The sequence below is a fragment of the Taeniopygia guttata genome, chromosome 21 (genome assembly GCF_048771995.1).
Source record: "Taeniopygia guttata chromosome 21, bTaeGut7.mat, whole genome shotgun sequence".
Lineage (NCBI taxonomy): Eukaryota > Metazoa > Chordata > Aves > Passeriformes > Estrildidae > Taeniopygia > Taeniopygia guttata.
Genome location: NC_133046.1, coordinates 5557183 through 5581876, shown reverse-complemented (window position 1 = coordinate 5581876; position 24694 = coordinate 5557183). Strand labels below are relative to the sequence as shown.

General features: G+C 53.8%; 1 protein-coding gene across 2 annotated transcripts; it reads right to left on the bottom strand.

Moving 5' to 3' along the window:
- Positions 1–277: 277 nt before the first annotated feature.
- On the bottom strand, positions 278–24694 carry PLEKHM2 (pleckstrin homology and RUN domain containing M2). 2 transcript variants are annotated; one of them, XM_030289173.4, is made up of 20 exons: positions 24374–24693; positions 13987–14093; positions 13758–13867; positions 12490–12589; positions 11943–12030; positions 11288–11474; positions 9064–9123; positions 7008–7242; positions 5243–6028; positions 4910–4979; positions 4739–4829; positions 4404–4468; positions 4041–4129; positions 3443–3575; positions 3172–3362; positions 2805–2870; positions 2206–2365; positions 1873–2052; positions 1677–1793; positions 278–1349 (listed from the first exon to the last, which is right to left on the bottom strand). In XM_030289173.4, the coding sequence occupies exons 1-20, from the start codon at positions 24431–24433 to the stop codon at positions 1212–1214; spliced, it is 3033 nt and encodes a 1010-aa protein (XP_030145033.4). In that variant the 5' UTR covers positions 24434–24693; the 3' UTR covers positions 278–1211. The 2 variants fall into 2 exon arrangements, with proteins under 2 accessions (XP_030145033.4, XP_072773410.1); XM_072917309.1 differs by lacking the exon at positions 9064–9123 and having other exon boundaries at positions 24374–24694.

Genomic DNA, 24694 nt, shown 5'->3' with positions numbered 1-24694 from the left:
ATGGCTGTTTCTTTCTTTTCTAGACTGGACTAGATCTCCCCAATCTAGGGGACTGGGAATATCTCTTGGATTCAGGGACAAAGCGTGAAGACTCTGTGTCCTGATGGGTTGAAGCCACAAACGTGTCAGGGTTAACACTGCTGGGGTTCATGGAGGAGCTGGAGGTGCACATCTTCCCCTCTTTTCATCCAAATCCTCTTCTGCCTGCCCAGAGCCATCCCAAAGTGATGGCTGGAGGAGCAGCACCCCAGTGACAGAATCTGGCACAGGGCAAGGCTGAGTTACCAAGGTCTATTTATTTGGGGAGGGGGGAAAGGAAGCAGATGTATGTACATATACATTCAGTCACGTAAGTTTCCTCCCACAAAAAGGCCCCGTGAACTTATATTACATGAGAAGGTCTCCAGGTTATTATTATTGTTATTAATATTATTTAAAAGCTGGGGCTGTGCCCCAAAGTGCTCGTTGTGGAGCGCAAGTGGCGATGGGTCCTCGCTGGCCTTGGATGCAGTGAGCTGAGAAGATGGGGACGTGTTTGGTGGTAGCCACCAATGTGACAATGTCCCTCAGGACACCTGAGGAACATGGGACTCCATCTCTTCTCCCCAGTGCACAGGGTCAGCATTCAAACCACAAACCGGCCGCTGAGATGTCCTAAAACCATTTTTATGCCAAATATTTGGCCCTGTTCCTTCTTCCTTAACCTCATATCTCCTGGACAGGCTGCGAGTGGCTCAGTGATGTCCAGACGCCCCAGGAGAACTCTCCAGGAGGTGGGGAGGTGCTGACTCCTCCTCCCAACACAGCGGTGATTGTATGAGCAACAAAACATGCATGTTCCCACCTCGCCCCGACCCTGTTCGAAAATGAACAAGTCCTCAGTCCTGCTCCCCATCAGAACGGCAATGCTCGTCCCAGCTCACTCTGCTCCCACCCTCTCCCTCACTACTACTGGGACATTATTCTGTGAAAGGCAAATTATTTGCCCCGTGGCAGCTGGACAAGGAGGAAGGTGCAGGTGGTGAAGCGTCTGGCTGCTCCCCAAACCATTCTGGATGTCCCTGGCCCGGTGGAGAGCGCGGGGTCCACGCTGCAGGCACGGCCCAGGTGGGGACCGAGTGATGACAGGAGGGTTTGGGGTGCCAGTTAGCCCAATATAGGCCCTGATCCCCAAAAATGGGCCCCCGTGAGCTGTCCTCCCCTGGGCAGGGTTAACACCAGGGGTCCCGCTCAGCCCGGCCCCGGCAGAGGCTGTCACTGCGCTGCCAGGCGCTGTCGATGAGGCTCTGGGCATCCTCGCATTTCTTCTTCACAGCAGCATCCAGAATGGCCTTGTGCTGGAGATCGACCTGAAACATGGGTGTGGGGAGTCAGGAGGGGAACAGAAACAACAGACACGTCTCTTTTGCTGTAAAACCACCTCAAATCCACATGGGCAAGCAGCCTGTGTCATGGATATGGTGACCCACATTCCTCCCACTCCCCTTGCCAGCCACTGTGTGCTCATGGCTTGTCTTGCCAGGCTCTAAATCCCACATCCTGTGATTATACGGACCTAGAGGAGCTCCCTGGCTCTCCTGCCCTTTGTGGGACATCTGGGTTCACCCTGCAGGGACAAATTCATCCCTCTGCCCTCCCTCACTTGATGAGGGTGCGAGGCAGGCCCACATGCTCACCTGGTAGATGTTCCTCCACGCGACATTCAGTGCTGACAGGAACCTCTCCAGTTCCGTAGTGCAACTAAAATACAGGACCCAGGGGGGCAGGAACTCCTTGCTGTCCTGAGCAAACTCCTAAACCGAGAGAGGGGCCAGGTGTCAGCACTGGGTGCTCGCCCAGCCCCGGGCCAGGGGTCCAAAGCCCTGCCCTCACCAGGATGCAGTACTCCTTGCCAGCCTCCGTGGAGACAGCGGTGACATCCGTCAGCTCCGCGGTGCCCAGTGAGCGGAAGAAGCTGGTCTGGCAGTCCTCGTGGCACGTGAAAACCTTCTCATCCGTCAGCACCAGGCAGCAGGGAACGCACGGCGTCGGGGCAACGCCCTGGGGGATCACCTGCGTGGGATGGGGAAGGGGGTAAAACCTGGCACGATGGAGCCCCATCTCCATGGGGTGGCCTGTGGGGAAACCCTCCTGGCTCAGGATAAAGCTGCCTGCTCCGTCCTGCCAGACATTCCTGCTCCCTTCCCATTCCTGTCCCCAGCTCACCCCTTTGGAGACAGCCTGGCAGAAGTACTGCATCCAGTCTGCCATGTCCTCCTCGTTGTCGGCGCTCAGCTCCAGGGAGGGCCGGTCCGTCAGGATCACCTGGAAGGAGTGGGGCCGGTCGGTGGTGTTGGAGCGCCGGCATCCCCCGCACTGCTCGCCGCTGGGAGAGAGGGGGAGGATGGAGATGAGGGATGGATGGGCCAGCACGAGCCTGAAAACAGCCTCTGACTGCCCTCCCTGGGCAGCACCTCACCCCTGTTCCCAACAAACACTCATTTCCCATCCAGGACATCCCCTGGGATTGCTCCATGGACCATCTCCAGGCTCTTGACATTGCAGGAGAGCTGGAGCTGAGCACAGTGGGTCTCCCAGAGGGATGCATCACCCTTCAGAGGCCAAGGCCCCATCCAAGGAAGGAAATGAGCCCATTTCTAGTGGCATGCCCTAGAGCCAAAACAAATGGGCATCTGCTCCCAGGCATGAGCAGCTGGGATTCCTGCAGCATGGACCAGGCCATGATCCAGCCTGGAACCCCCTTCTGGACATCCCAAGTAGCTCCTGCTCCCCAGATCCCCATGGGTGTCCTACCAGCCACTCACCCCATGTTGATGGAGAGCAGAGGGGTGACGTCTGTGCGATCTGGGTACTGGTACAAGATCCCGTTGCTGCCGTTTGGGAAGATGAGAGAGGGGGTAACTGGAGTCAGCCCAGCTCTAGTATCCCCTGCCTTTGGTCCCACAGCCAACCCTGCCCTGCCCTCCACCCCCACAGCCCTGTGGGGTCACATTCTTGCTGCTGGGCATCCACAAACGGTGGCTTTAGCCACCAAACCAGTGTCTTGGCCCCTTTAGTGGGCGATGAGTCCTCTCCACCTCCCAGGGAGCTCTCGGGCAGCAAACTGCTCCCAGCACCTTCTCCCAAGAGCCCTGTCTGACCCCAGCCCTGCCCCACAGCCCCAGTGCCCACCTGAGCACCACAAAGCAGGGCTTCCACTGCTCCTTGCCCAGGTAGGAGGTGCCTGCCTTGTAGTGCAGGACGCCGTCCTTGGTGATGGGGGGCTCTGCAGAGGAGCAGCTGCTGCTGGCAGGTCCCAGCGCCTCATCCATGGGATCCTCCCAGTGAACGAGGCCGTAGAAACGCACAACCACGTTACAGGCCTGTAAGAACCAGGAGAAGTCAAGGGAGTCTCCTGTGAGCCTTCGTCTCCTGCACTGATGGCGGTGATACCCAAACTCACCTCACACTTGGACTCCTGTGCCACAAACTTGGCAAGTGCCAGTTTCTCCATGGTGGCATCCGTGAGGATACTGGGATAAGGGGGCTCCCGGCACCCTTTGATCATGGCTGACTTCAAGGAGACCAGGAAGAACCTGAGAGAGAGGCAGAGATCTCTGACAAGGCTGGGGCAAACAGCCCCTCGTCTCCCCCATACACTCTGGTGCCCAAGGGGCTCCCCTTAACTGTGGGCCTCTGGTCTTTTCCAGACCACAGAGTCGCAAAATCAACCTACAGACCAAAGGTGATGGGAGGCTGCAAAGGCTGAACTCCAGAAAGGAAACAGGTAACACTGGGAGGTGGTCACTCATCCCAGCACAAATCCCTAGTATGACCTGATGGTCACCTCCCTGAGCTGCCAGCACACACACAGACCTGGGGACGTGCCTCAGAGCTCATCCTTGGCATTTCCAGCTATCAGCTGGGCTCAGCCAGTGGCATCAAACCAGCCCCCAACCCCCTCACGGGTGGCAGGACTGTCATGAAGGGCTGTCTCTGGAGTCTCCCACTGTCCCCAAGTCCAAGAATTCCGGAGTTCCACGCTCCAGTTCCCCACTCACTCGGTGAGAGCCACGTCGGCAGTGTCGAGCAGGAACTGCTTCCTCCGGTTGGTGCACACCAGGGTCACTGTCTGCTGATCCAGCCCAACCTGTGCCACACAGAATGGTTAGGAAGGCCAGGCACAGGCTGAGGGGCAACAGAGCAGGGCTGACTGGGCTTCTAGCCCCAGGGAGAGGGTCAGTGGTCACTCTGCTGCTCATGCAAAGACATGAGCAAGGTGGGCACCCACAGAGGTGGCACTGGAAGGGGCATCACTGCCAGCTCTCCCAGTCTCAAAGGTTCACTGTCCAGAGCACTCTCCATGGACACAAACACACCCTCACCCCTGCACAGGTGAGAGCTGCCCCCCTGGCTGGGCTCACCGAGATGTAATCCAGCTCATTGTAGGACACGGCCTCCTCCACCATGTACGGCTTCTCCGCTGCCCCTGGCACAGACACAGAGAGCCACATGAAGGGGGGCAAAGCACCCCCTCTGCAGCAGCAGCAGCAGCAGCGACGCACCTGCAAACCAAGCCATGGCCCAGGCAGCACAGAGCCACGGGACACGTGTCCCAGGGCTCCTGGGGGACAAGTCAATCTGAGCTCCCTGCTGTGACCATGGGACTCAAGGGAACCGGCAGTGAAGGCAACGATGGCCTAATCCATGGACAGGCCATGGATGGAGCCTCCCTCCCTGCCACTGAGGGATGAGATACCTTTCCGGATCAGGTACACATAGCAATCCGTCAGCAGGACGTAGATCAGCTGCAGGTTCCCTTCCATGTGCCCCGTGCTCATTCGGATCATCTGCATGGAAAGGAAGGAGCTCTCAGCCCTGGGCTGATGCAGGCACAGAGCTGATCCTTTGACTGATGGAGATCCCTTACCCTGAACAGCTGCTCCTCGTTCTCCCGAAAGACGTGGATCATCAGCAGGAGGAGATGGTTGTTATCCACCCTGCGGAGAGAGACAGCAGAGGATGGACATGGATGTGAGGCTGGGTGGGTCCAGGAAGGGCAATCCCCTTCCTTGTTGAACATGTCCATTATTTGGGCACTTGTTAGTTCCCCAAGGCCTTCTCTTCCTGACCCTTTGTGCCTCCTCTTCATCCTGGAGAAGGATGGGCTTTGCCCCCCAAACCGAAGACAAACAGAAAGACGTCAACCTGAGCTCAAGATTGCTTTGAAGATGCTCTCCCTGGTGAGCAAACCCATCCTCACCTGAACTCGGAGGGATGGGTCAGCTCCGAGGGGCTGCCCTGCCCTTCTTCCACCCCAGAGTCCTCAGCACTGCTCAGGGAAGGGCTGGGCTGCTCCTTCTTGGGCTCACAGAGAGCCTGTGGGTTGGTGGTTTCTGTCTGGCTAGGCTGAGGTTCATCACTCGCTCTTTCAGACTCCTCTACTGCCCCAGCTGCTTCTCCCTCTTTGCTTTCTTCTTCTTCAGGAGCCTCAGGGCTACTAGAAACATGTGGCGGTTGGCCAGGCCCTGGAGGGTCATGGTGGCCACCACCTGGTGCAGCAGTGTTTGGACTCTCGACGGTAAATCGGTAGAAGTCCATGGGGGCTGAAATTCCCTCGCTGAAGTCGCCAGAGGACGATCCATCCGGGGTCTCCCCTGGCGTGCCGGTCCGAAAGGGCTGCCCGGGGGGCTCCAGGGCGGCGTTCCAGCCCCCGGGGTCCAGCTGCCCGTTGAGCCTGTCCATGACCTTGCTCAGGGGCTGCCCCACGCTCTCCATGGACGTGTCCTTCATCTCGGGGATGCGCAGGGCCAGTGGGCCAAGGGCAGCGCGCTCCCCGCCCTCCTCCGGCCCGCCCGGGGCAGCGGGACCCCCGGCCCTCGGCAGCTCCTCCCTGTCCCCCTCCCTGTCCCTCGGCGGCTCCTCTCTGTCGCTGAGCCCGTTGATGCCGCTGTCCCCGCTGGCCTCGGGCGCTGCAGGTGCCGGGTTGTTCACGGCCTCCTCAGGCTTCACTTTCTTCTTCTTGCCTGTCTTCTTCTTCTTGGCTAACCTGTGGGAGAGAAGAACGTCACCCACTGTGCCTGTTTAGACTCTGCAATATGCAGGGAGGTCCAACAACATTCCTTCGCAATTTTCCCTGTTGCAGAGAAATCCTTCTGATCAGGAACATCACTCCATGTGCAGCCGTGTAGAGCCCCCATCTCTGTGCCAGTTTTCATGAGACAAGGCATGGGCACTTTCTGCTACCTATCCCAAAAAGAGGTGTCACTGCTGACACAGCACCTTGAGCTTTCTTTCAGCTGTAAAGGGATCACAAATGGTTGTGGCACTGGAGTGATGTGGTAGAAATCCCTGGTTGAGATCAAGAAGCTGGGAAGGGAGAAGGTTTCTGGAGGTGGCAACACCGTGTCCCCACCTGCCAGGAGAGGGAGATGCAGGTCTCACCAGGATGTGCTGCAGGAGTGCTCTGGCACCTACAGCACCCAAACTGCTGCCAGGTCACCCCTGTTAGGGAAGCAAGCTCAGTGCTCCCCTTCCCTGTGTCTCCCATGTGGGATGATGTGTAAAACCCAGCACAGCCCTGCTGGGCGGGTTTGGGGAGTCCCCATCGCTGGGTGTGAGCAGACAGAGCCTTGAGCTCTTTGTCTGGATTGAGGGCTCTGAGGGATCCCTTGGGGAATCTCCCCTGCTGGAGTCAAACACCCAAACCCTGGCCAGGAGCTCTGCAGAGGCATCTCCTGTGACAGGTTTGGCCACAGCTCACTGACAAACAGGAGGAGGGGCAGGATGGGAGACAAGATCCAAACCCCAGAGCTGCTGCAAAGCTGCCACCAGCTGGAGAGATCTCCAAATAAACGCTCACGGATTACTGTCAGCCCTCTGTTGCACACTGGCAGGGAAAGGGGGTGATGTGGAATCTGCCCAAGGGACCCAGCCCAGCCCCACGGGACTGAATAAAGGCTGCAGCACAGAGACTGTCCTCACTGGGACAGAAGAGGTGGCGCATCCTCAACAAGCTGTGTCCCTACCTGATGACCTCCAGCTCCGTGCAGCTCTCGGACTGGTCCGTTCCCTCGGGGGTGGCCTCTGCCTTGTCCCGGGAAGCCGTGTGCACCGGCGTGGTGTCGGCAGAGGATGGCACCTCGGCCCTGTCCTCGTTGAAGGGGTTGTGGCGCTGCGTGGGGCTCCGAGCCGCGGCCCTGCTGCCGTTGGCCTCTGATGTGGCGGAGCGTGGGCAGCTGAGCGTGTCCGTCAGGTCCCCGTCTGCAGGACAGGATGGAAGAGCGGATCAGCGCCGGCTCGGGCTCCTGGGCACAGCCAGATCAAGCCAAGCCACGGGGGCTCGGGGCACTGTGCAGGCACCACGCCACTGGCAGTGCCAGCAGCTCTTGGTGAGGATGGACAGGGAGGCCAGTGTGAGACCCTGCACCCCCCTCTGCAGTTCAGAGAATGCCTGAACACAACAGAGAGCAGAGGTGGTGTCTGTGGGAGCAATCTGAGGGGTTCTGGGGCCATTGGTCCTGAGCACGGTGACAGCAAGCCACGAGGCTGCTGCTTCTCCCCTGCCATGGCCATGGGAAGGTGCCCGCTCAGCTGGAAGGGCAGACATGGAGCAGCAATCCTGACGGAGCTGGATGCTCTCCTCTGCTCACATGAGACACACGTGGGGGCTGGAGCGTGCTGGAGAGGGGACACAGCATTCAGCAGGCGGCACAGACAGGGCAGAGCACAAACAGCTGGGCCCGTGTTAGTCTTCAGAGGGAAAAAGAGCAGTGGAGAAGGGTTGCAGGAGTCATGCTCGGACTATTATTATCTATTATTCATCCAAAATCATGGTTAAAGGAATGTTATCCATGCCCTTCTCTTCTCCAGCACCATTCCTGATCTAGTGGAAGGTGTCCCTGCCCATATCAAGGGATTGGAACGAGATGATCTTTAAGGTCCCTTCCAACCCAAACCATTCCATGATTCTGATTCCTTTCCACAGTCAGCTAAAAAGGCACCTTGGGAAGAGAACCACAGCCCTGGCAGACTGATTTGGAGTGTAGGATTTGAGGAGGAAAATGAAACCTCTTGTAAAACTCTAATCTAGGCAGTTCGTGCTGCATGATTTCAAAACTCCACTTTGTTCTCACTGAAAGAGCTGCCCTGGAGCAGGGAGAGTGTGAGCTCTACCAGGGAAGTTAATCGGGTTTTAAATCCTCAAATTCAGAGGGATCTGCCTTCCTCCAGCATCCCCAGGCTTCAGCCTCCACCCAACACCCCCACTGGAGCTGTTGGCTGCACCCCGGGTTTGGAAATCTGGTTTGTACCCTCCAGGAACAGGTTAAACCACCTCTGTGACATCCCTGTGTGTGGGCTAAGAAAGAAGGTAAGAGGGAGCGTGTTAGAGCCCGAGAGCAATCCACATGGAATTCAGGCAGATTTGCCCAAATAGTCCCCAAATATTCGGGTGGTTCCATCAGACTCCATCCAGCTTTGAGCTGCAAAGGATGGAGCATGGGTGTGTTTCCTCTGGGGGTGAAGCAGAGAGGATGCTGCTCCAGTGGAGGATATGCACAGGGGCTGCATGCAGAGGAAGAACAAATTCCTTTAACTGGGCAAGTGCTCTTGGCCATAAAGGCCAGATGTAGCTGGTACGTGAGTTTAACAAGTAGCAAAATTCATAAAAGTAACAAATGTAGTGACCCAAACTGAGCATGGCCATGTGCTGGATATTGTGGTTTCATGGGAGAAGTTTTGACACAGGACAGGATGATCCAGGGAAAACAAAGCCTCCCAAACTAATCCCTGCAAAATGCCCAAAATTAAAGGCAGCAGAATTAGTTCAGCTGTTTTCCAGGGCTTTCAGGAAACCAATGATAGTGGATCAATTTTTCAGTCAGCATCTTGTGTGCTTTACCCCAAAGAGGAAATCCATGGCATGAGGGCAGCTGGCACATCCCACATTTCAGGCCTGTAGGGAATTCCATCAGGACAGGGCAGTTGGTTGTTAAGAAAACAAACATGGGAACATGCAGCAAGCTCAGGGGGCAGCAATGCAGAGAGAAAACAAAAATGCTGTAAGAGATGAGCGTGTCCCACCTTCCCAGTCTCTGCTGGGCATGGTCTGCATTGCTGGAAAGACATCTCCAAAATCATAATCTACAAAAATGAGGGATAAAACTCAGGATTAGAAATACAGGTAGTGGGGAGGGAAGTGGGGAGAGGGGAAAGTGTGAAGGGGATTTGGGGAGGGAGATGGGAATGGGGAGAAACAAAACAATTGCCCACTGGTATCTGAAACACAAGAGAAAATAGGGAATGTGGATGTGAATGGAAACCAGCTGCACTAATGGTTGTTCCTTCTGGAACAACCAGTGTTATGGGAGCTACAAAGGGACCAGGGAAGGGTGAAAGCCCCATTATTCAAGCTGCTGGGAAGCTAAACCAGATAAACAGTGTCACCTAGGACTTGATCCTCTCTGGGAAGCCATTTAATTTCTCTGTACCTCAGTTTCCCACTTCACACTTACCTCCCATAGATATTGTGATGTTTGACTCATGAATGTTTGCAAAGCCAGGGATCTGATTAAAGGGGAAAACTTGTCCTCTGATCCTACAATCCCCAGTTTCACCTACACTCTCAAGGTAGAGACATGATCCTGTTGAAATGATGAGCAGGGTAATAGTTACAGGGGAAAGTTAAATTCCTCCACACCAGAGGAGCAGCAGCAATTCCTGCCCTCCTGGGTCCTGGTCCAGCATTCCTACATCAGCACCAAATCCCTCTGTGCATAGGGAGACTGAGACACAAGAGCACAGCCACTGCCTGGACACATGGAATAGGCTGAGATGATGCCAAACCCAAAATCCATCTCCAAAATCTCCTGAATCTCTACTCTAAAGCTCTCTTTTCTCGAGCTTTAAGCAGGCATCCACCAGAAGGCTGGGGACACCCAGTGATAGGGACAGGTAGGAGATGTCTGGCACAAGACATGCTCTGCTGAGGGAGGAGCAGGAATGCAAACCCAGGGGTGCAGCACAACAGCTGCTTATGCCAAACCTCTGGGGACAGAGAACCTTCCTCTGTGATTTTTATTCTAGGCTCCTTGTGCTGTCTCCAGCTTCCCTGGGACACTGGAGATTTGGCATGAGCAAGTCCCTAAAATCAAACCCTTTCCTGAGTGCAGATTTGGTGAGACCAAACCAGTGCTGTGCTTCCAAGTCCTTTGTTAAAACAACTCCAATGCCCATCCCAGGCTGTTCATTCTCAGCATCTTTAATACCTGCAAGTTCTGTCTTGCTCATAAAAGGCAACTGGTGACCCTTGTCTCAAGGAAACCCATCTGTGTGTGGGCTCAGTCCCAAATTCCCTGCATCCATTTAACAGTTTGTTCCAATCCAATTCTATTCCACAATCCCCTTTGCTCAAACTGACATAAAAACCAGGACAGGGCCAATGCAATGCTCCCTGCTCTGGCTGCAGCAGATTTATGGCACAGACACAAGGTACGTGTCTGCCCAGGTCATCAGGAACAACATCCAGCCTCTCTGAAGGGCTAAGGGGGTGGGTAAGACAATTTATCAGGCTGCTCAAGATGTATCAAGAGAAAAAACCAACACCTCTGAGACCACTGGCTGTCTTTCTCCCAGACTGAAGACACAGAGAAGACTCAGGAAACTACTCCCCTGCACATGTGGGTCTGTGGACTGCAGAACAGTTAAAAACCTCCCCTGCAGCCCTGTCTCCCTGCTGGCCTGGAAGCCACATTCAGATACAGGATTGGCCTTTACTCTCTGGGGAGAGTCCTTCAGCTCTTGCTAAAACCCCCAGGATGGGAATGTGGCCTGGGGTGCCTGCAGGGAATGTCCTTCTCTCCCAGTCTGAGGCATAGAATCAGCACAGAATGGTTTGGGTCGGGACCTTAAAGGTGATCTAATTGCACCCTCTGCCATGGGCAGGGACACCTTCCACTATCCCAGGAGGCTACAAGCCCCATCCAACCTGGCCTTGGACACCTCCAGGGATCCAGGGGCAGCCACAGCTTCTCTGGGCACCCTGTACACCTCTGGGCACCTCACCACCCTCACAGGGAAGAATTTCTTCCTAATATCCAATCTAAATTTCCCATCTTTTCATCTAAAACTCTTAGTTTAAACCCATTCCCCCTTGTCCTGTCTCCCAAGGATGTAAGACAGGACGGACTCCCAGCCTGGCTGCTGGGTCTCCTGCTTTGGTCTCTTCCAGTCTAAAATCTGCTGCCTTATCTGAAGGGGGTGTGGGAAGAACACAGCCCTGTCCACACTGCTCTCAAAACCCACTGACCCTCACTGGATGGAGCAATGGCACTGTCGTCCCATTCCAGGTTGGTGGAGGTGACAGAGTTGAAGGAGTTGAGGGAGAGGCTGTCGGAGCCGTGCACGGAGCTGGGCAGGCGCTCCTCGAAGTCCAGCAGGTGCTGAGGCTTGTAGTAATCCGGCATGTACGGGGCCAGATCCAGGTATGGAGCATCCTGCAGGGCAGGGAACGTGCTCAGAGTCAGGCTCCAGTGTCACTGTTACTGGCACAGCTGGGGGGAAATGCCACCCCATCAAAACGGTGGGACTGCCCCTTGAAGGTCCCTTCTCAGTGTCCATCTCAGAGGAAACCCAGCAGTTTTACCAAGGGTTATCCAGTGGATTTGTGTTTTCTGGAGGGACACCAGGGTTTTGTACCACACTTGCAGAGCTCAGCTCCTTTATCCCCATCAATCTGCCCTGCAGCTGCCTTGCTTCTCCTCCAAACAGTGAAGAACTGAGCAACAGGAATAAATCCCACTGTTGGATCCCCAAAGACTTAAAAGTCTTTCCCAAAATCATCAGTGTCATGTTTTCAGCTGAAGATCCACCCTGGACCAAGCAGAGTGATCTGTCCCACCCTGGACTTCCCCTGCTCCACATTCCCACTCTCCCAGAGGCAGAAAAAGAGATCAAACACTCACCAGGTCCAAATCAAAGCGGATGAACTCCAGCCCAGACACCAGTGTTAAGAACAAGGTCAGATGGTCGTGACTGCAGACCAGGGCGTTCCTGCCGCAGGGAGGAACAAAAGAGCTTTACAGATGAGGGAAAGAGGAGGAGCAGCTACAAGGGCCCTTCTGTTTCTTTGGGCTGCCATAGATCAGCCCTGGAGCTGGCAGCCCACTCCTTGCCTCTGTGGGCAGCCACTATGTGCTGTCCACAAACTGAGCTACAGCCACATTTCCAAGTGTCCAGCAAAGCTGGGTGTCTGGACAAGAGCTTGGAAATAATGGAAAAATATCAAGGGGACTGCAGAGTAAAAGCAGGAACTGGAGAAATGCTTGCAGGGCCTCATAGAGATAAGAGGACAATGTGTTCACATCTAGGACCTTTACATTAACCATGTAAATACCACAAGGAAAAAAATCAAACCCTGATCAACTGCCTGTCCCCCGCTGGCAAATTCAGGCTGGCTTCTGACAAGGAGGGATGTCAAACATTGCCCAAACAAGGAGCTGGGATACTCACTTGACATAGTACTTGTGCAGCAGGCTGAGGTTCTCCTGGAACAGCCTCAAGTAGCTCTCCAAGGAATTTTCGTTGAGGGCAAGGTATAGCCAGGCCCGGCCTGGAAGCAGAGCAGCAAGAGATTTATCTGGAAACACCTGAGAAGTGACACAAGCCTAGAAATAGTCATGAATTACTTAAAACCCCTCAGATCATTCATTCTTATCATTTGAGGGGAGCAATTATGAGGGAAATCTGCAGGGGGAAATGCCATTGAGAGATTCATGATTTGGAGTAAAATTGGTGAGAGACAGGAGAAGAAGCAGCCACACAGCTGTGTCTCTCCAGCAAGATGGGAGCCCTGTCAGCAATGACAGGAGATGGGAGAAGCAGAGGGAGAATCGCTGTGAATCAGCCCAGGTGAGATTTGACACAGATTCTGGTGCAGAGAGAGAGGTGACAGTAGAGCCTGTGCTCAGCTCTGCTCTCACCAGCACAGGCCCAGGACAAAGCAGCTGTTGGGAAAAGCAGGCACAGAGGATCTGGGCACGGTCCTGCGTCAAAAGTGGCCTCGATCATCCCAAACATCTGCTATGGACAACTCGGAGCAGGGAAAATGCAGAATCACACACATGACTGCTACAGCAAGATGTGGGGTGAGAGGGGATGCTCCCATCTGCCAGGAACCCTTCCCAAGGGCATGGTCCCACAGAGCTCCCATCTGCCAGGAACCCTTCCCAAGGGCACGGCCCCACAGAGATCCCATATGCCAGGAACCCTTCCCAAGGGCATGGTCTCACAGAGCTCCCATCCTTCCCAAGTGCTACCCTCTGCAAGGAACTCTTCCTGAGGTCATGGCCCCACAGGACTCCCATCTGTCTGGAACCCTTCCTGAGGGCACAGCCTCTTGGGTTTCTGGGCAGCAGAAGCCAGGCTACACCTCAGTACCCAACCCTGAAGCACAGTGACATTATTCCCAGAGATCTCACACAGTCGTGGCAGGACTCCCACCTCCTTGGCACAGGCTGCCCATCCCTGGAAATGTTCAAACTACGTGTGGATGTAGCCCTTGGGGATGTGGTTTAGTGGTGGACATGGCAGTGCTGGGCTAGTGGTATGACTCGATGATCTTAGAGGTCCTTTCCAACTTTAACAATTTTGTGATTCCTTTGCCTGCGACCTGGATTCCAATGGCTCCCTCGATCCACCAGCAGCCCCAACTCCTCAGCACAATCTGGGCCTCCCCAAGTGTCCCCAAAGCCAGAGCTGGGGACACTGTGAATACTCACTGCGTCCCAGGTTGGTGGCCACGTGCTGCAGCACTTCAATCTGTTTGATGGCTTCCCGGCGTGTGAAGTGAACCACCAGCACCCAGTACCCCGAGGAAAGATCTTGCAGTCTGGAGAAGAAACATCCCAGAGGAAAATTAAGCAAAAGCTTCATTATCTCTACCCCAATCCCTGCCTAGGCTTTCTCCATGGGGAAAAGCAGCACCCCAGAGATGGGCTCCAGGCTCACCCGTACAGCAGAGCGTGGTCCAGGTGTTCACAGAGCCGCTGCAGGACCTTGTCATGGTTTCTGATGGCCGGTGTCTCATCTTCACAGGCAGCAAAGTAGCTCTGCAGCTGCAAAAAGAAGGGATGAGATGGCTGGAATGGCCTTCTCCAGTCCACGAGGAGCAGGTGGAGGTACCAAAATGCTCATATCAGCATTGAACAGTTTTTTGTGCCCTCTCAGCTTCCTAAACGCTGCTGCAGGTTTTACTTACGGGGTGTAGCTGATGGTTTTGAGAGGACCCTAAAGGCAGTAACTACAGGGAGACCCTTGCCCAGAGTCCCCATGTCTCACAGCCCAGCAGTGCTGTGGTGGTTGCACAACCAAGTTCCCTCATGGTGAGCAGCCTCTTCCCTCCCAGCCAACACAACAGCAGGGTCTGGAGGTTCCTCTGCAGCCACCACAAAGTGGTTCAGAGCAGAAACAAACCTCTGCTCTGTTTCTGGCTCTGACATGGATGAGGCCTGTCCTCAGTTTGGCTAGAAATCCTAGAAATCCCCTTGGACCCAAATCCTGAATCCCTTCCCAGCTGACCCACAGGCCTCCTCCTGCCCCCAGAGCTTAGGGATCTATTTAGGTCCTGTCTCACACACCCTCGGCATCCAGGCAGGGAGATTACTCTCCTGGGATGTAATCTCAGCTGGACGGGACATGGCTGTTTGCTGGCAACGAGCACGAACAGCTCAGCTGAGCCACAACAATATTAGAGACAATATATATGTTATTTTAGTGACCTGACATGTCTTTGCCAAACCTCACTAGATATAGATGTGTAAAACCCAAAAACTTGATATTACTGTGCTTGTCAAGTCCCCCAAAACAGGTTTCTCCTCCAGAATCATTACTAGAGAAGCTCCTTTTGGAAAAATCATCCAGTCTTGATGTGCAGTTACCCAGGGGTCAGAGAGCACTTCGGGGCCCCTGGGAACTGATCCCAACAACACTTCTAAGAGTATGAACATATCGAGTTCCAACACCCTCCTGGCCTGAAGACCTTGAATCCCTCTGGAGCTCTTAGGTAAGATGGCAGAGCCGGGCGTGTTCCTGCATGGAGAAAACTGCTGAGCTTGGAGAATGGCAGCCAGAGCTCCCTGCCTGATGGCACAGCCCTGCTCTGCCTGTCCCTGTCCCTATCCTTGTCCCAGCAGGTGAGTCCCCTGGGGAAGCAGATACACATCCAGGTGGTGATTGCAGAGGCACCTGTGGGTGTTCTGGACATCCTCAGGGGCTTTCACAACACCCAGGTGAAACCTGGAACATTTCAGCTCAACTGCGCCTATCCATTTTTGGGAGGAAGCTTTTCCAGAAGATTCCCACTGTTCATAGGCAGCCCAGACTGACACAGAGAGGAAAATGCCCTAAAATCCCACTATTTAAGAAAAAATTCAGGAGGTACTTGCAGCCAGTCTTTGAAGCTGCAGCAAGGACGCCAGAGGAAGAAACAAACCTATAATTTAGAGCCATATCCCTCAGGTGATGGGTAGATGCAGTCATGGGGATGATCTCCAAGAGTTGGAGCTCACTAGAATATCCCATTTTTGGGAAAACTGAGGCAGAAGCAAAGATCTCACAGGACATGAGCCAGCACTTGAAGGCAGAAATTCCCAACTTGTCCCAGCCAGGCTGTGGGCTCTGCAGGGAGCTGGGGTGCCCTTGGAGGAGATTCTGGGTGTTTCTGCAGCCTCTGTGCTGGATTGGGGAAATGCAGCTGTGGGGGACAGCTGAGGGGAACAAGAATAAATCAGGCATTTCGTCAGCTCACCGCTGAAAAAAGGAGACACAGCTTGGGGAGGTCTGTTTGGAGGGTTGGAGGGAACTTGGAGCCTGTCTCTGCCTCTGACCGGAGGAATTCCTCGTGACAGAGACACTCCAAGCCTGGGCAGCAAAAGAGATGAGGAAATAGAAGTATTTCCTCTTTTTTCTTTCTTCCTTTCCCCCAAAATAACTCAGAACTTCGTCATGCTCCTTCCTGCAGCCAATGCACAGCTCCCATCCCTCTCCATGGACTGATCCGCTCCCGTCATCCAAGGGTGCAAACTATTAGCAAATGGCACCTGTATCCACCTCAAAAATGGATTTCTCTTCCTTGGAAAATCCCAATCTTCCCCCAGCAAGGGGTTTAGGTTTTGAAGGGCTCGTTCTATGTTACACCAAGGGCTGGTATCCCTTTTAGCTGCTCTGCAAGGAGAACTGAGCCTCCTGCTCTGCACAAACCAGCTCTCCCTGCATCCCCCTTCCTGGGAGGCTGCTGGAAAACCTGACCCCATGGCCATACCACAGCAAACCCACCCCAAAAGGCTCAACCCTGTCCCTGTGGCACATCAGGGACCAGAGGATGGGCCTCTGTGACTGTGCTTTGCTCAGCCATGGGGTCACACCAGCCCAGAGGGCAGGAAACACATGCTCAGCAGTTTGGGATCGGGATTCTGGCACTCCGAGGGCCGAGCTGTGGGTCACAGGGAAGCCACAAGGGCTCACTCCCACTAAGATGTGCCACCATGTCCCCATACAGCGCTGCACCCAAGGTGCATTCCCAGCATCTCTCCAGAATAAACACCAAAGGCTTCCAGTGCTCAGCCAAGGGCAGGCACGGCTCACTGGAGCACAATTCCCAAAAAATACATCAGCCACGTGAATCCCTGCCCAGCTACCCTGTCCAGGGAGGAAACAAGACACAGCAAGCCTCGGGATCTCCTGGGTGCAGTCATCCCTCCAGCCAGGGTGGAGAAAGACTTGCAAAAGCTGATGGGGAGGTGTTTCTGGCTCAGGAAGAAGGGTGAAGACACACAGAGAAAAGTTAGGATGAAACAGCTTTCCCAACTGGGAAACAAAGTCCAGCTGTGCCGTTTTTCAAAGATCCAATGCCCAATGAAAATTTGTAGGAATCACAACTGTGAGCATCATGAGGGATGATCACAGCACCTGCCTGAGTGCAGTAATGGCAGCAGTGATGTGGCAGTGCCCCAAAAAATGGCATTTAATATAGTGTTTATGTAGAGTCTCCTGTAGGTTGTTATAAAACACACATGGATAATTGAACCAGCCTTTCCCTCCACAGTCAGACCTGTCTGGGAGGTGGTGACCAAACTTCCTGAAGCATCCACAAAGCAGCTCCCTGACACAGCAATGTCACAGCAGTGAGCTGGGCTGGAGCCAGGGAGATCAGGAAGGAGGCAAATAATTGGGTTGAAACCACCATCCCTGGGTTTCCAGAGAGATGCTCTTCCCCTCATCTCCTCTGTGCCTCAAATCCAGAAGGAAGGGCTCGGATGGAGGGCACAGCAATGCCTGGAGCCCTGACCCAGGGCTATTTATAGACATTCCTGTGGCCAAAAGAAGCCCTGCTGGCATGCAGAAGGCATCCCAGCCATCCATCCACACCACTCCAGAGCCCCAGCCAGGTCTGAGCACCAGCACTCCTGGGACAGAACCTGCTCAGGGAGAAGGCCACAACAGCCCAACCATGGGCTGACCACACCTGGGAGAGCCGGGAGCAGAAGTGTGTTTGTCCAACAGGAACAGACCTGGCTGCCACTGGGAAACACTTGCACCTCTTCCCACCGAGGAGGAGGAGGAAGATTTAATTGCTGTTTATCAATCACAAGTTCATTTTTCTAGCAGTGACACACCCTACCCCACGCTGGCAAGCACTTCCTTGCACAATTTTATAACCTATCACTGCAGCGGTTCTCAATGAGTGTGGACATTTCCAGGCTGATCTGCAGAGCTCCTGTTTTGCAAGGGAAGCCAACAAATAATCCAGGAGGTGTTGTTGAAAACCCATTCCCAAATCTAATAATTCTTGTGGTGGTTCTGAAATCCCTTCAGTAATTCTAAAAATGCACTGGAATACTGAAATAGTCTTCTGACCTGTTCAGGGCTGGCCACAGCTCAACTGAGTCTACATTTCCCCTCTGTAAATCTGCCCTGCAGATGCTTCACCAGCAGCTTTCCAACATAATTCCATTTCATTTGTTCTGCTTGGTATTTCCCTGGCAGGACAAACAGGGAGGAAGAACAACAAACACCCTTTGCATTCCTCAGCTCCTTAACTGGGATGGGAGAGATGAGAGGTGCTTCAAAACCCTCATTCCCACCCACAGCACATGGACTGAGGTGAGGGGTTTTCTCCCCCTCAGAAGCAATCCTGGAGCTCCAGAGAGCACAAGAAAGGACAACTGACCTTGTCCAAAGCAATGACAGCTCGAGGGAAGACACAGGAAGGCCAGGACAGACACCCCGGAACTGTCACTTTCACACCTGCTCAGGGAGTACAGACATTCAATGGCAAATGGATAAAGAGGAGGCTGAACTCCTGTGCTTGGAAAAGTCCTAGTTTTCCATACCATCCATAAAAGCAGGCTGAATGCCATGGCAGGAGCACTAGTTTCTCATACACTTGCACAACACAAAGCCCTAAAACTCCAGCTCTAGCAGGACATTTTGGAGGTCACACACATGATCTGACTCAAAACTCCTAAAAATCAGCACTGGCCTCAGCTCCCAGATTCCCACTTCATGCACCTCACCTTGATCTTGGGTTTTTTTCCAGAAAAACTCACCAGGCACATTCAGAGCATCAGAACTTGGAAGGTACCATGAGTGCCAGTAGAGCAACCTGGAGATGTAGAGGGACAGGAGCCTGACTCAAGTGAAGCTGAAGCCCACAGCAAAGTTGCTCATTGCTGGAAACACTGAGCTTTGAAGCATTCCCAATCCAATGCCAGCAAGATTGTCACCTCCTGGGACACATACACATCTCAGCTCACACCCCCCAGGGTTTTTCTGGGGCTTTCCTTCACTGTTTCTAAGCAGCAAATCTTGCAGCAGGTTGGACTCACGTGTGGCTCAGACAAGGATAGGATTTTTTCCAGTGGGAATTTTTAGGGAGCATCCTGTTCCTCTGTCACAGTGAGCAGAGCAGGGGCTGAGTACAGAATTGGCTGCAGGGGAATAGGGGTCCCTGAGCTAACCAAAGGCAGGTGGGAAGGTCACATGTTCAGCATAACAGAAAAAAATAGATTTATGGCAAAAAAAAAAAAAACAAGTCCAGTGGCAAACACACCAGAAGCAAGCAAAGTGCTGCTCTCCCAGGGAGCTGCTGCTCCTTCACACACCAGGTACTGCAGCTCCGAGTCCCTCCCCACCACCCACGGCCTCTGGCCCCTGCTTAATTCAGTTACACCTCTTGGACGAGCTCACCTGAAGTGGGGAAAGCTGAAATCACTTAACAGCCACCAAAATTGTGCAATCAGAGGCAGAGAAGCTTGGAGGCGTTCCTTTAGCTCCTTGGGAAAACCACAGCCAAATTTACCCTCCTAAACCTGCTGCTCTCCCAGCAAAATGCTTTGTATTAGAGGGAGGAGAACAAATGAGATCTTCTAATTCCCAAAATGTTATCACAGGCTTGTCCACCCTCAGCTCCAGAGCAGATTTTGGGTGTTATGGAGGACAAGCATCAGTTTAGGTACCTGCAGAACCCAATACCCTTGAAATTGTGGATGATGATCTCTGGATCATCACCAGCCCTGTGGTGGTGTGAGTGTGACAATCAGAGCTGCTCCTGGATGGCCAGGAAGGGAAGCTTCCTGATCACTGGGATGAGGCAAGAGGAATTTCTAAAGAGATAAACCTTGAAATACTCAAGCAATCCAAACAATACACAGCTGTGATGAGAGAAGAACCACAGCACCAAAGAGACAAAGCCCTTGGAGACCCACCAAAACACATCTGTAGGCTTGCTGAAAGCACCTGAGTGACCCCTGTGTCTTGTCTTCATGGACAACTCAGGAACTCCATGAGATTGCTGCTACTTCACCCCCAGGCTTTTGGCAGCTGGAAAACCTCGGACACGTGGCAAAGGAACATGCAGGGCTACCCTCTTCATGTGGCCTGGGGAGATGTGAGTGAACAAGAGGAAAAGTCCCTGGCAGAGATAATACCCCTGTGGTTTTTGAGCCAGAGAGGTGCTTCTCAAAAGGGAGCAGAAGGCAACAGATTGCTTCACTGTTTTCACATCTCAGAGCTGCTGTCTCTGTGCTGGGCTAAATAAATGCATCCAGGCAGAGATAAGCACATTCCCTACGTGATTTGAGTAGGGATGCTCCACTCCAGCACTCCCTGCTCCTCTCCAGGACACGAGGGCTCCAAGCCATGCCCAAACCCACCCTCCCTCGCCTTGCAGGAGAAGCAGAGGTGTCACAAGGCAGAGCTCAGCAGCTCAGGAGACTGCAAAGCCATTTCAAAGGTACAGGGCTAAAAATCCAACCCAGAGACGGGCAGCAAAGGCTCCGCATTAACTCGCTGTGAGGGCAGTGGAAACCTTCCCAAAGTCATGCAGAAACAGAGCAGAGCCAGAGCTTTTGGAAAGAACTCCTGCAATGTCAGCAAAAAACACTGCTCCACCTGATTGATATGCTCCAAGGATTAGCTGCTCCAGAGCTCATGGCAATGTGTGTTCTTCAAAGCCAGAAGAACGGCCTGAAAATCAGAGAGGAGTCCCAAAATCTGTGATTCTAACCTCTTTTCTGGTTTTACATTCAGCTCCTGGAATTATTAACAATAACACTAAGGACTTTGCATTTTCACCACCTAATTCCAGGTAGGAGAGCACTAAACCGCTCCTGAGCCCAGGGAATATTCAGGGAAACCCAAGAGAACACAAACCACCAGCTTCATGGACCAGGGAACCTGTGACAGCTCCTGGCTACCAGGAGATGCTTGGTCAAGGATGGATTTGAAGTTGTTGGCATTTCTGGTATGTTTAGATTCCACCTGGGCAGCACCAGGAAGCTGCTCTCATCCCACTGCCACCACACACAGCATCATCTCCTAGAAGGAACAAGCACTTGAATGAACAAGAGCCTGCACACTGAGCCATAACATGCCCAACCCCAACCTTCTGCCCCAATAAAGCCCTAAATCTTCACAAAAAACAAGGGTTAGGCATCAATCTATGCAGTAATTTGAGCTGGAGCACAGCTCTCTTAGCAGAAGGGGAACTGAGTGGGAAAAGGGAAAATAAACGGTCACAACACTGTCCATGTGTGCAGAAAGCATCACACTGTGAATTAATCTTTAGCTCCCAGGGAGGACACAGAGGACAAGCTGTAGATGGGAAATCAAAACCATGCTCCCAATTTTCTTGGAACTGAAGCAGCTCCCTGGTGCTGAGCTTTCCCAGCCTCTCCTGAAGCCACCAAGAGCAGAAACCTCTTGACAACTCTCTGGTTAAAGAAGCCTATTTTGTCTAAGTTAGGTGTTTTGCCTCACTTTTAGTGGAGGCTGACTTCACACCTCCAACCTCACACCTCTGAAATCCACAGCAGAGCTACCACTGATTTCACCCCCCCGGGTACCCAGGAACCAGACAGAGAACCCCACAGGCTGGAATTACCCTCTCCAAGCACATTTGACACTTTTCCATCTGTGCTCCATCCCTCAAGTCTTTCCAGAAAAATAAGAGAAACAGACCTGTTCATTGAGGTTTGAGGGATTTGCTTGGAATCGAAGCTTTTTTTTTGCTGTGGATTTGTACAAAATCCACACACTCATAATCCCAATTCTATCATTCAATTTTAGAAGCCTTCTCCACAACCCCAAGTCAAATGCAGTGTTCTCTTAGGGATCAGTGACTGTCAGCACAGTAAATCTAAAATTCTCAGTAGCCAGGGTTCCAACATGCACCAATCCCCCACCCCTAAAATCCAGCACCACCTGGTAAAAACTGAAATCACAGCCAGATACAGATGCAGCCTGAGTGTCAGACCTTTCCCAGCGTTGTGCTGCTGCTCTCTCCTTCCCCATCCAAGGCTGCTGAGCACAGGGTGCTCTTCCCTGGGCAGCTCCATGAAAATATGAAATTGTTTCCTCCCCTTTGGCTCTGCAGCTGAGATAAGAAAACCCCCACCATCACCATAGACACATCCAAATCCTCCATTGCACACCTGCATTGCTGTGAAAGGAAGGAGTGAGCAACCCACACTGTGAGAAACCTTCTGAAATCAGAGGCAGGATGCTTGGAAAACTCCTCCAAGCCCCATGACACAATTCCAGTGCCAAGGAGTTACTCAAGACGAGGATGACGGAGAGCAGGATTTCCCAGCATAAAGCCACTTGCTCCCTTAACCTCATACTTTACTCTTTCCACTCACAGGGAAAAAGAGGACCAGGGATTTCAGGCTGATGTGGGAGAGGTAAGCACTGGGAAAAATTAACAGCTCCATAATGAATTTCCCTGAGGAAGGAGAACTGCATCCTGGGGGTAAAAAAGCAGAGTGGAATTTCACCATGGCCTGAGTTTCGTTTCACTGGGTTGGTAGAAATTAATCCATCAGCCTGAAGTAGGCTCCTACACTTCCCCAAGTTTTTCTCTGAACAAGAATGAGCAGGCAGGATTAGACAATCCCTACATTTTCACTGCTGGACCAAGACAGGAGTTGGCAGGGATTGGGTAGGCCAAGGTGTGCTGGCAGAGCTGGAGTTGAAGAGTCCTCTTCAATCACAATAGTAGTTAAAATAAACGTGTTGATTTTTTAGCATTTCCAAATGGGATCTTCCAAGGATTTTCTGCATGCAAATAAATTATGTCCAACCAATCCTGTGTAGGAAGTTGTAGTCCTTATATATACAGGGAGCCAAGAGCGTTGCAGAGCATTGTGACAGAGCTCAGAGCAGGCTGAACATCCATGGATTCCAGATAGATACAAGATTATCCTTAATTCTTAGAGGACAAAAAGACGAGAGACCAGAAGTCAGGGCCATCCATGGACAAAAAAAAACTGGGAGAGGTTTGTACATCCATCCTACACCACAGAGACAGTGTCCAGCCATCACTTTCTTAGTAGCACCAGGAATTTGCTCATGCTGGTCTTCATAAAACAAGTTTTCATGGATGAATCTGTGTCAGGACACACTGCAGAGCACAGAAAAACTATTCCACAAGGCAGAGGAAACCCAACAACTGGAGAAACAACAGCAAGTCCAGACAGCCTTTGCCCCAAAACGTGGGATAAACACAAATGAAACTCCTGTTGCCTCCTCAAATGGAGCAGGGGTTGCTTTCAAGGTTGCTTGGAGCTCATGTGTGGGCCAACCCAAAACTTCCAGCATGTCCTTACAACTCACTCCTTTGGCCTTCCCAAAGATTTCAGCATTCCAGTCCCCTCTGTGCCGGCTCACAGATGTTTCCACCACCAGGATGGGCTTTAAGGAACCATCCGAGGAGAAACGAGGGGCAAGGAGAAGGTGAGAGGACACATGTTCAGAGCCCTGTTTTGAGGGCACAGAGCAGGGAACAGGAATGAACCACACATCCCCTGTGCCTGTGGGAAGAATGTCCCAGGTCCTGCCCCTCTATCCTGTGCCCCCGCAGGACATGCCTGGCTGGAGATGGTTTTAGGCTGGACTCCAAATCCCTCCTGAACAGAGCCCCAGGAAAAAGGGTCTCCCTAATGCTGTCCTTTGAAACAGAGAATCCCAGGCAGGAGAATCCCAGTATATCCCAGTCAGCTAAAACAGAAGGTCCTGAGGGTGACCCTGGCGGTGTCCATTTGGCAGGGTGACTCCAGACTCCAGATGCGCCATACCCACCACCAGAAGAGCTGTGTCCAACCTCACACCCTCAGCACAGGGGGTCTCCAAGGACACTCCCAAAAGTGTCCACCTCTGGCAAAGGGGATGCAGTGTGCCCTTGACCCCATGCTTCTGTCCCAGAGTTCATTAGTATCCCCGGGATGTTTCTTGGGTGTGAGGGTCTGTAAGATTGTCCCCCAGCCCCATGCCTTAGGCAGGAGATCCATAGGGACCTGTGCTTCAACCCCACACCCATGGCAGTGGTGTGTGTCTGGGGGGGTCCCCAGGAGTGTCCCCCAGCCCTGCACCTCTGCAGACACAGCCCCCACGGCTGTCCTGGAGCCGTCCCCAGGCCCACAGCCCCACCCTCAACCACAGGACAGTCAGGGGTCCCAGAACTGTCCCCAGCACCAGCTGAGAGGGGTCCTGATGGATGTCCCCAGGCCCAGAGTGCTTGCAGAGCAGGGTCCCCAGGGCCATCCCCAGCCCCACGGCCCCGCAGAGGGAATGACCTCCGGGCTGTCCCCAGACCCAGCACAGGGAGGTCCCCACACGCACAAGGAGAGCTCCCAGGGCTCTCCTGTCACCAGCGCCACCAGAGCACAGCACCGGCCGACCCGCCGGAGCCCAGGGCTGTCCCCAGCCCCGCAGCCCCGGCCCTGGGGTTCCCCGGGGCTGTCCCCAACCCCTACAGCCCCAGCCCAGGGGTGTCCCCAGGCCCAGTCTTTCCCGCACCGCAGCTCGCTGACCGCAGCCCCCGCCGTGCTCCCGCTCCCACCTTCTTGACGGAGAGGGAGATGTTCTCCAGGATGCGGTCCTTCACCTCCGCCGGCTCCATGGCGCCTCCGCCCACCGCCGCCGCCGCCCGCCGCGCCCGCCCGGCGCAGGCCGAGCGCCGTCCCGCCCGCCGGGCCCGCTCCGTCCTGCCGGCTCCGTCCTGCCGGCTGCCCCGGCCGGCCCCGGGCTGGCGGCTCGCGGCGCTCAGCGCGCCATGGCCGGGCGCGGGGGCGAGCGGGCCCCGCGGGAGCACAGCGGAGCCGAGCCGCGCTGGGGCCGCGCTCCGCCGGGAACTGAGGTCACGGGGAAGGAGGGAGGGACG